Raw genomic sequence first — 12,389 nt, 5'->3', positions numbered from 1 at the left:
TGTTTTCTTCTAAAAGTTTTATAGTTTTAGCTTTTCCATTTTGATTTTTGATTGAGCCACAATTCCTCAAAAAGTTAAACACAGAGTTACCATTTGACCCAGCATTTCCACTCGTAAGTGTATATCCAAGAGAAATAAAAACATATGTCCACAAAACACTTTGTACACAAATGTTTATAGAAGCATTATTCATCAGAGCCAATAAATGAAAAAAGTGAAATGTCCATCAATGAATGAATGAATAAATAGGGTGTGGTATACCCACACAATGGAATATTATTGATCCATAAAAAGGAATGAAGTCCTGACACATGCTACAATGATGATAAACTTCGGAAACATGCTAAGTGAAAGCAGTGCTCTCTGCTGTGCTAAGTGAAAGAAGCCAGTCATAAAAGACTACATGTTGTAATTTTGACTTACATAAATTTGTGAATTTGACTTATATAAAATATGCAGAATAGGCAGATCTACAGGGACAGAAAGTAGATTAGTCGTTTCCTAGGGCTGGGATGTTTGGGGAAAAATGGGGGCTGTCTGCTAAAGAGTATGGGGTTTCCTTTTAAAGTGATGAAAGTCTTCTGAAATTGATGGTGATGATGGTTTCAGAACTCTGAAATTACTAAAAACCATTAAATTGTGCACTTCAAGTGGGCAAGTGGTAGAATATGTGAATGATATCTCAACAAAGCTGTTACAAATAATAAATTAATCTGGACCTTAGATACATTGTGAAGCCAGAGAAACAATATTGTTTTAAAATATGGTATTTAGGAAATAACCACTTGAAATAGAAATACCAGAGATCTTAGAGCTCTCCCTGACCTGAGATTAATGAGGAGGCTTCACAGCATCAAGGAAACCCCAATAATTGTGTACAAAATAAGGTGAACTCATGTAGGTGCATTCTTCTGGAAAAGTGTCCACACATTTAAACAGATTCTCAAATTAACAGGACACAAAAAAGAATAAGAATCATTACTCTAAAAGAATAGAAGGCAGAGAATAAAAATAATTTGCTTTTTCCCTATTCTAGTTTCTTCAAATCATTTCATCTTCTCATTTTATTACATCTAGAACACATGATTTGAAGGTCTAGATCAAATTCTGTGGGTAATTCTCTGAATATCATCTCCTTCAGCATCTCTGACTCACTTCACATCTTGCCCTAATAACTGGTTTTTCATATCTTTACAGTGTTACAAAGTAGTTGAATAAAATTGGGATGGCCTCAGGGGAAAGAATTTTATTCTCTAAAATTAGCTCTTTCCAAATTACTTTCATTGTTCTTTGTTTGTTTTTTGTTTTTTTTGTTTTAAAAGATTTTAGTTTTTTCCTTTTTCTCCCCAAAGCCCCCTGGTACATAGTTGTATATTCTTAGTTGTGGGTCCTTCTAGTTGTGGCACGTGGGACGTTGCCTCAGTGTGGCTTAATGAGTGGTGCCATGTCCGTGCCCAGGATTCGAACTGACGAAACACTGGGCCGCCTGCAGCAGAGCACGCGAACTTAACCACTCGGCCACAGGGCTGGCCCCCAAATTACTTTTGAATCTATCTCACCTCACATCAGTGAGAACAAGGTGTCTTCATGGTATCTATAACCCTTTTGATCCAGTTTTTCAATTTAACCCTATCGCTATTTAAATTCATCACTCAAATCTTTGCCACCTTAGTTGAACTTCTCCTATGGGGCATTTCATCTCATCCTGAAATTTCCTACATAAGCCCTTGTAATTAGGCTCCCATCCTTCCCTCTATACTAAAGCCACTCTCTATAGAACTCCTCTGACACAAAGTCTAATCAAATTCAGTGACCTTCCCAGGGACAGAATTCTTTATTTCTCAATTTTGTCTGATCCACTTCTTCTAAAATGTTGCTTTTGCTTTGACTTCCACGGCAAAGCCTAATTGATTCTCTTCTTAGATGGCTGAGAATATGACAAGATGGGCAACTTTGATTTCACTCAAGATTCCTCTGCACTTCTATGGCCCAGATTGCCATTAAGTCTAGGTCTGAAGAAATGAAAAATCTCCAAGCTAGTCCTTGAGCTCCATTCTCATCATACAGAGCCCTCTACAGGATGCACAGGATAATTTTCCTAACTATTATATGAATTCCATTCTTGTTTTGGCTTATATTTCTTCCTTATCAAATCCAAATTTTCCATGCCAGCGTTCATGCTTACACATTACTTGACAAACACCAACCTACAACTCTTTATCCAAAGTCATTTTCAGTTACACTCAATTAAGGCTTCCCTTTTCCATTTACTTAATCTTTTTGCCAATACACACCTCTGAACTTCTGCATACACCATTCAATACATTAGAAATTCCCTATCCTGTCCTTCACTGAAAATATTTAAAGACCTACTCAAACCTCAGAACATGCCGGAAGCCAACATTGGTCAAGCCTTTCCTTCTCATTCTTCCATATGCTGCTGACTAGAAATGATTATTTCCGTCTTCATTTTGTCTTAATATTTTGTAACTTTTTTGTAATTGTATCTATTTCACCTGAGTTGTATACTCTGTCCTTCCTCAAGCATATTATTTACGCCTAAGAACAGGGTCCATGTATTCTAGTCATTTAATAATTTAATTTTAAATTTTCTGCGATGCTTAGTGCAGATCCATGCATATAATAAATACATAAAGTGCTTGTCAAGCATTTTTTTGTCTGACCATTTAAACATCCCTGGTAGCTACAGAGTTAATCAATGAACCACAAAATGCACAAGCAATCAAATAATTGAGCTATTGTTAACATTTACCTGTTCCATTTTGATCAGGAAACAATCAATGAAGTCCCGAGGATTGTTAATGTCTAGAGATTCTTGGTGTTCTTTTATTTTCTCCAAAAGATAACTTTTTATGTCAGCAACATTTTTAAGTAATTTTTTATGCCTCCCTGGGATATAATCAATAACAGCAGGGAAATTATTACAGACCTAAAAAAGAAAAGAATTATTAAATAAAAAACATTTAATGTATATATACACCAAGTCCTGGTTAGAAATTGTTACTATAAAAATGAATAAAATATGATTTCTACCTTGAGGGGGAAATTTTCACTGCACATATATAGTAGTTCTCTATGCTTACAAAGTTTTCAGAAAAAGAACTATGACCAGAGGATAAAGATGACAATCATTTCCTATACTCATATATAATTTTTAAAAATAAAAATCACAATTATATAAAATCATTCACTTTTTACATCAATTCTTTCCGACAACCTGGAAATATAAGGTGGCATGAATTGCTGATTCACATTTTGTAGATGAGAGTAGAGGTTAAGAGAGTTTGAGTAACTTAATAAAGAGCATAAGCTAGTCTCTGCTATTTCTCATTTACATCAAGAGCCTTACAAACAGAATCAGTACTTTAGAATGGAGAGAGTCTTGAAAATACCTAGAAATCCAACAGAGCATTTTATGGATAAAATAACTATGCACAAGAGCAATTAAGTGACTTCTCTGAGATCACACAGTTATCTTTGAGACTGAATACAAGACAATCCAGCTCAGCATAGGGTGAAATTGTGCTTGTTTAGGGTTCATACACCACAAAACCCAATCATTTTGTTTTTCCTAACCCAGATATCCTGCCAGCTAGGATCCCAACTGAAACATCTGACATTCCCTCTCTGTTCAGAGTTTCTGGCAGCCACTGTGCTCCCAAACATTCTCCCTCCTTTATATCCTAAATTAGGATATTTCTGCCAAGTAATGTGATGAGGAAGTCTCTAAGTGTTGATTGGAGGGCAATCCTTGTGGATAATGGAAGCCTTTCAACAAGAGCTTGGATATCCCTGAGTGCTATGGCCATAAATTTTGGATAGTGATCAAAATAATTTATGGAAACTGGGCTTTGAAGTTTAGTGGAAAAACCACTGGACAAGGAGCAAATGGACTTGAATTCAAGATCTGTATTTGGGCATTCATTTTCTTGTGTGTAAAATAAGGAGCTTGGCCATCTTTCCCAGAAGTTTACTCCATGACACTAAACTCTGAGCAGGACTCTGGTATTCAAACACTCACTTGACAGTATGGTCCCTATAGAATATTAGGCTTGTCAGAGAAAAGAATATCAATGGATACTCAGAAAGGATTTTGTCTCACCTGCGCCCATGGGGAGCTCAGAATATTGACATTTTCGTTGAATAATTCCAACAAGTTAAGAACATTCTGATCTGTATAATCAAAACGATTGTGGAAAATAACGGAGCAGATCACATTGCAGGGAGCACAGCCCAGGATAAAAGTGGGATTGCAAGGTGAGGCTAAACAATTGGAAACATTTAAAAATAACATTAGAATATACATATAAAAGTGTTTATCTTTGAGATACCAGAGAAAATAATTTTAGAAACTTTAAAGCAAAATTTACCTAGCTATTCCCTTAACAGGGAAAATTTGTAATGCATAAAATCAACATATGACTTTTACGCTAAACTTGAGTTAACCATTACATCCCAGCTAGTTTAATAATGGTTTTCCTAATACTCTATTCACATACACCACTTATTTTTAAACCATTCTAAACCAGGGTACCTCTTATTTTGGAGGGATATAGTGCACACTTAAAGAGGTCACTTTTGAAAACACTGAATAATTTATCCACACAGAATCACTTCTATCTTAAAAGGCTATAAGCAATCAAGGACTGATATAGGAAGAAAAATTGTTAGTAACTTCAAACTTTTTGTATTTAGTGAATACTTGAAAGAACTGTTTGTAAAACAGTAGAAGGAAAGACTAAAGAGACAGAGATTATGGGTGAATTTCTGTATTTGAAGGAACAAATGTAAAAAAGGAGAATGCACTGAGGATTTCTTGGAAAAAAATCTAACATATATGAACAAGAGTACCCTCAAGAAACAAGAAAAATCTCAAATAAACAGTCATATACCCTACCTAAAAGAACTAGAAAAAGAAGAACAAACAAAACCCAAAGTCAGGATAAAGAAGGAAATAATAAAAATCAGAGCAGAGATACATGAAATATTAACTGAAAATCAATTAAAAGGATCAATGAAATCAAGAGCTGGTTCTTTGAGAAAATAAACAAAATTGACAGACCCTTACCCAGACTCACTATGAAGAAAGAGAGAAGACTCAAATAAAGAAAATCAGCAATAAAAGAGGACAAATTACAACAGACATTACAGAAATACAAAGGATTATGAGAATACTATGACAAGCTATATGCCAACAAACTGGATAACACAGATAAAATGTATAAATTCTTAAAATTATACATTGTTCCAAAATTGAATCAAAAAGAAATAGAGAATCTGAATGGACCAATTGCAAGCAAAGAGATTGAAACAGTAATCAAAAACTATCCCCAAAGCAAAAGTCCAGGACCAGATGGCTTCTCCAGGGAATTCTACCAAACTTTCAAAGATGACTTAATATCTATCCTTTTCAAACTCTTCCAAAAAATTGAAGAGGAGAGGAAGATTCCTAACTCCTTCTATGAGGCCAACATTACCCTGATACCAAAACAAGACAAGGACAACACAAACAAAAAAATTACAGGCCACCATCACTGATGAACATAGATGCAAAACTCCTCAACAAATATTAACAAATCGAATACAACAACACATTAATAGGTACATACACCACGGTCAAGTGGGATTTATTCCTGGGATGCAGAGATGGTTCAACATCCACAAATCAAACAATGTGATATACTACTTTAACAGAATAAAGAATAAAAATCACATGATAATCTCAATAGATGCAGAGAAAGCATTCTACAAGATACAACATTCATCTATGGTAAAAGTTCTTAATAAAATGGGTATAGAAGTAAGGCACCTCAAAATAATAATGGCCTTATATAACAAACTCACAGCTAACATCACACTCAACAGTGAAAAACTGAAAGCTAATCCTCTGAGAACAGGAATGAGACATGGATGCCTACTTTATCCACTCTTATTCAACATAGTACTGGAAGGTGTAGCCAGAGCAATTATGGAATAAAAAATAAATAAAAAGGATCCAAGTTGGAAAGGAGGAAGTAAAATTGCCACTATTTGCAGATGACATGATTCTATACATAGAAAACGCTGAAGAATCCACCAAAATACTATCAGAAATAATCAACAAATACAGTAGAGTTGCAGAGTACAAAATCAACATACAAAAATAAGTTGCACTTCTACACACGAACAGCGAACTAGCAGAAAGAGAAATCAAGAATACAATTCCACTTACAATCACAAAAAGAAAGAATAAAATACCTAGGAATAAATTTAACCATGGAAGTGAAAGGCCTATACACTGAAAGCTATAGGTTATTGTTGAAAGAAATTGAAGAAGACAAAGAAACGGAAAGATGTTCCATGCTCATGGATTGGAAGAATAAACATAGCTAAAATGTCCATTTTACTTAAAACTATCTACAGATTCAATGGAATCCCAATCAGAATCCTGATGACATTCTTCACGGAAACAGAACAAAGAATCTTAAAATTTGTATAGAACAACAAAAGACCCCGATAGCCAAAGCAATCCTGAGGAAAAAGAACAAAATTGGAGGTATCACACTCCACGACTTCAAAATATACTACAAAGCTACAGTAATCAAAACAACATGACATACATATGGTCAATAATTTATGACAAGGGAGCCAAGAATATACAGTGGTGAAAGGAGAATCTCTTTAATATATGGTTCTGGGAAAACTGGGCAGCCTCGTGGAGGAATGAAATCAGACCACTATCTTACACCACACCCAAAAATCAACTCAAAATGGATTAAAGACTTAAACGGGAGAGCTAAAAGGTAGGAGATAAGCTCCTTGACATTAGTTTTGGCAATAAGTTTTGTATTTGACATCAAATAAAAGGCAACAAAAACAAAAATAAACTAATGGGACTAGATCAAACTAAAAAGCTTCTATACGCCAAAGTAAAATGAGAAATTTCCATTTCAAACTGAATCCCAGGTAAGGCAAACAAAAAAGTTTAAACTGATAAATGGAGTCCTTTATTTCTTCATTTCATACATAGAAAACAAAAATAATTTTCTACATTAGGAAATAGAATCCACCGTCTCCAATTAGTCCCCAAATTTAATTTATTTGGGCAAAATGGCCCTCTTATGGACCTCTGGGATATTATTCTGTAAAGTCATCAACAGAATAGTATATTTTAATAAATTTTAAAACTCGATCATCATTTTGTCAATTCTATCATTTTATAGGTAAAGAAATGAGAAGAAAAGTGTTCTTTTTGGTGGAGATATGCAAAATGGAATGGTAATCAAATGATCAGTAAACTTTATATATAAAAAGCTCCCAAAGGCACTTCTATAGATTTAATGAGAGGTGACTTGAATCAGAGACGATGTGAAGAAACAAAAGGGCATTGAATAACAGGAAAGCTGTTGAGTTATCTGCTCTACACCAGGCTCCTTTACACATTCCAGGGTTCTAACCTTTCAAAAAAAATTTCACTTTAGCCAAGGAAGGGAAGAACAATTTGAAACACCTAGAAGATGTGTGTGTGAGAGAGAGATTCACAGGTAAAATTGAATGTACAGTCTTTCCTTTTACTTCATTTGGGAGATAAATTTTAATACAGGTCACTTTGGAAGCCAAGCAGAAAATCAAAATCATCATGAAAAGCACTTCACAGGTTACTAGAGCTGGTAGTGGGAGGTAAATAGTTACCATTTAATTCTAATCAAAATTCCAATAAAGATGGGGGGGCGGAATGAGCAAAACTGAAAACAGAGCCAATTAGACTTAGGGAGAAGGATTAATATTAGTTGATGTCTAGTTAAATAAATCATTATACAACTTGATATTTGTTTATTTTGCAGAATTATGCTATAGTATGTATATTCACAAAATATGTAACTCAATATAGTAAATAGTGGCTAATAGGAAATAATTCATGCTGATGGTTTTAAAATCATGCTTTGTTTATGTGAAAATTACAAAGATATGCCAAAGCAATTAAAACTATATATTAAATTATAAGCCACATATAGCATCATTACTGGTGGAAACTAAGCAGGGACATTGGAAAAACCCCTCAGACTGAACAGTGAGAATGAACAAACAAATACAGTCCATTAATTGAGAGAACAAGCCAGTTAGTTAAGCAACATAAGGGTGTGAAAGGTTATTCACACTTGACAAGAGCTTCTTGGTGAGATCTTCTGGAATAGTTAACCCAAATTACGCTATGGGGAAAACAATGCTCTTTAAATTAAAAAAAAAATAGACTCAAAACTTTCCACTTTTACAGTATAATGATTTGAAAATAAACAAAGCTGGGACAGAATAGGATTAAATGACCTTTTATGCCCACATTGTATGCACAATCATGAGTGTACACACACAGCAAGCAGACACATGTAAAAACTCCCTTAGCTCTCTGCTTCACACTCTCCCTCCTTCACCTGAGGGCTGGTAGCCACTCCCTTAAGGAAAGATTTGTCTGCCCCTGAAATATTTTCAAGGACATTATTAGAGGAGTTCTGTCTGTTAAAGTCAGACTTACAGAGTATAGAACCACTCACCACTTGTTTTCCTCAACTCCTCCACAAGACAGCAGGCTTCCTGTTGAACACGATCTTCAATGCTCCTCTTTCCCATCCCGAAATTCCTCAGGGTCATGAGGGAAAAGCGCCGGATCTCCTTCCATCTCTTCCCATTGCTGAACAGTATTCCTAACAGAGGGGAAACAGAAACTCTAAGGGAGGTTCTTGCCAGGGAAGAGGAAGCTGACACCTCGCAGCTTCATGGATGAGCCAAGCTCTGCTGAAGAGATCCCTAAATTCATATTTTCCATCCTCCCCAGCCAATGCTGAACATGCACACACACACCTACCATGTCCTTTATTAGCTCTTTCAGCCAGTGGGAAACTGCCTCTTCCAGAAAACTCCTCTCCCAGATCAATCAGGGCTTCCTTCACTGCTTTATATCCATGCAGCACCACAGTGGGCTCCAAGCCCAAATACAGAGTGAACACAGGGCCATAAACTTTTGAGAGCTGGGAAATGGAAAGATAATGCAAACATTAGCAAAAGAAGTCACATTTTGTGCATGATTCAACTGATATTATCGTCCTTTATTTTATATTTTTATTCTGTCATCAGCTTTAAATATTTCTGAATTTTATTAAATATGAAGATTATTATAGCTGCCACCTGTAGATGCCCATGAAGTGCCATGCAATGACTTGGGCAATTGGTGCACAGATTACATTTAATCTTCACATCAACACATTCAGCAAAGTTTATTTGCTCTATTTTACCAATAAATAAACTGAAGTCAGAGAACTACAAATTCTTTTGCAGTGTACCATGGCTAATAAATAGAAGACCCAGATTTGAATGTATGTTTTGCCAGCATCTCATGCTTGAGCAATTTATCAGTCCTCAATGCCTCCCACCTTTGGAACAATATGAGGTTGATTGCTCCAGGATCACCTGTGGAACTCTTCTCTTGGAAATTCTGATTTAGTAGCTCTGTAATGAGTAATAAAAATCTGTTTTGTAAAATGAGTCCAGATGATTCTAAAACCTCCTCCAGTTTGAAACCACCAGTATTGATAACACAGAAGGAGATCAAGTATCACAGAGGCAATGCATGAACATGTAGCATCTCATGGAAGAACAATTTCTTCTACCCTGCATCATTCATAGGGTATAGACAGCAGCTTTGTGCAGAATCCAAAAGGACTCTTGTTAACACCCAATGGATCCTGAATAATCATTTCTTTCACTCAATTATGCTGATCCTCCTCCCATAGCTATTTCTTGACATTAGACATAATTTGCTTCTTCAGAGAAGTTTACTTTTCACGACTAATCTGAACAAATTCTATAGCTCACAAAGAAGGTAACTTCTTGAATGAAATTTCTAATCTTTTTTCCTTCAGGCAAAAAATTACAGCAAATGGTTATAAAACAATTAGAGCAGCAACACTCCAGACTTTTGCCACTTTATTATTTTGACCCTATCCCAGGATGACTTAAATATTTCTCTTTTCCAAAAATGCATTACATCATTCTACTATCTAACAATGACAAACTAGAAAAAGCATGGAAACATTAAAATGTACAGTGAGGGGCCGGTCCATGGCCAAGTGGTTAAGTTCGCACCCTCTGCTTTGGTGGCATGGGTTTTTGCTGGTTTGGATCCCGGGTGCGGACATGGCACTGCTCATTAAGCCATGCTGAGGCAGCGTCCCACATAGCACAACCAGAGGCACTCACAACTAGAATATACAACTATATAATGGGGGGCTTTGGGGAGAGGAAAAAAAGAGGAAAACTGACAACAGTTGTTAGCTCAAGTGTCAATCTTTAAAAAAAAAAAGTAGTGAGTATTTTCCATGCAATGATCTATTTTAATCATTTGCCACCAGGAGTACACTTTACTTAAAAGTAAAGATTAATTTACTTACCCTTTGCAAGCCACAGAAGGAGCATAAAACATACTTACATTGATGAAGGATTTGCTGATGTCCTTAACATCTAGCTGCAGGATATTTCCAATAATAGGGAGAGGAGTGGGGCCAGGTGGAAGCTTCCCTTTCCTGGATCTCTGTTTCCAGAGTGAAAGGAGAAGCAAACAGGAGAGACAGAGCCCCAGGACCACAACCAGATGCATTGTGTCTTCCTACTTAGACTACTGTGACCCTGAAATCCAAAGTTTTTATAACACTCCCTGTTGATTCAACATGTGCCTCTTTGATGTATAAAGTTACCAATCAATAAGCTAAGTCAACTCATCTCCCTTCTGAGTGGACTTTTGGTCCACTGATAGAGATAGAAATAAAGTGTCGTTTGGCCTTGCTCTTCTTCTTTCCTATCCACTATCCTCAAGATTCTGGGTTAGCTGGTCAGAGATAGGGCTAGGAAGTGTTAATTAAAAACAAACAAACAAAAATCCTTAGGCCTCAAACGCAGCCAGGATAAAGAACCACTGAAGTAAATGATTTGATCCAAAATATTGCTCAACATTCTAGATTCTCAGACTGATGATCAGTTGGGAATTTACGACTTTAGGGGAAATCAGTGCATTCTGTTTCCTATAGATAAAAAGTGTTTATCTTGTAATGATTTACCAAAACTAAGACACTTTATCCTTGAAAATGGAAGACTTTTAATTATTTTAATGTACTGTACTAACATTATAGCCGCCTCGACATAAAATAGCTAGAAAAACTCACATCTTGAATAACCATACATATATCAAGTAAATAGTTGAGTAAATATACACATCTTTTATCATTAAGCTCCCCCCCAAATCCCAGGAGAAGAGTTTATTATCTTTTGTTTTTAAAATGGGTAAAGGGAGACTCTGGGATCTCACATATCACAGGTGGCAGGACTGAGACTAGAACTGAGACCTTCTCATGCTCATTGTGGCACACTATGGCTTACGCCACACGCTGCCTGAAGAACAATTTCGAAAAACAAAAGAAAGCCTCCAAAATACTAATTACTCTGAATTTATACCCCTTGATCCTGTTCACAAAATAACAGACTTCACATTAAATAAATTGCCCTTATTTGACTCCAAGGATAAAAGAGCCATAGATTCTCCACTCTGTTACTCTCTCTATCACTGCACAGGTGAAACTTGCTCAGTGTAACTTAGGGAGGAGTCAGTCTCAGAGAATTTAGTGGGGAAGGACTTGAGAGACTATGGCTTCCTCCATTTCCCAGTAGCATCCAGACACAGGCTCTTCTGTGTTTTTTGGCCTGTCCTTGTCAGAAATATTGAAATGAAGTACCATATGCAGATGGAGATTATAAACAGAACAATAGGTGTGGAGTCAGTGGAGGATAGGAGGCAGAGAGTTCATTCAACAGACCCACAGCACAGAACCACCACAACGTTCAGACCTGACAGGAGACGACCTTTAGTGGTCATGAGGATCTAAATATCACGGAACGATATACATTAGTAGGTAACTAATGGTCGTGTTTGTACATAGACATGTTCTATAAAGATATCATTGTATTTGTTCCAAATTGATTAGTGCAGCTATATCTAAGCTCTTTTAGGAAGGGAAAAATTAAGATTTGTCAAGACCTCAGTTACAAAATGTTTTAGTTTTCATTTTTACAGGGAGACGGACAATTAGAGAATTTTCACACCCATCATATCCCCTTTGGTTCTCTAAACTATCTTTGTCTAAGGTGAAATTATTCTCATTTTAATGATGAGGAAGCTGGCTTGGAGTTCCAGCACTGTGGCCAAGGACACATAGACTGCAGGTAGCTCAGACCCCACATGCCCTGAGTCATGCATGCCACCTCCAAGCAAAATACTGAGTTCAAGCAAGTTCCCCACACTGACTGTGTACTTTGATTCAATATTCCGTGATTCACTCTAAAAAGTC

At 36.2% G+C, this 12,389-nt stretch overlaps 1 protein-coding gene across 1 annotated transcript in view; it reads right to left on the bottom strand.

Moving 5' to 3' along the window:
* Positions 1 to 10,888, bottom strand: part of LOC100071061 (cytochrome P450 2C19) — a 28,037-nt gene extending 17,149 nt beyond the window's left edge. The window contains exons 1-5 of the mRNA XM_001500745.3: positions 10,481 to 10,888; positions 8,861 to 9,023; positions 8,550 to 8,699; positions 4,124 to 4,284; positions 2,774 to 2,950 (exon numbers count right to left, since the gene is read on the bottom strand). Of these exons, the coding sequence (XP_001500795.1) occupies positions 2,774 to 2,950; positions 4,124 to 4,284; positions 8,550 to 8,699; positions 8,861 to 9,023; positions 10,481 to 10,648 (819 nt within the window). The 5' untranslated portion in view covers positions 10,649 to 10,888. The remainder of the gene's footprint in view (positions 1 to 2,773; positions 2,951 to 4,123; positions 4,285 to 8,549; positions 8,700 to 8,860; positions 9,024 to 10,480) is intronic.
* Between the last annotated feature and the right edge of the window lie 1,501 nt (positions 10,889 to 12,389).

Source organism: Equus caballus, chromosome 1 (genome assembly GCF_041296265.1).
Source record: "Equus caballus isolate H_3958 breed thoroughbred chromosome 1, TB-T2T, whole genome shotgun sequence".
Classification (NCBI taxonomy): Eukaryota; Metazoa; Chordata; class Mammalia; order Perissodactyla; family Equidae; genus Equus; species Equus caballus.
The sequence above is the reverse complement of the archived record's forward strand: the minus strand, read 5'-3'. Positions and strand labels throughout refer to the sequence as shown.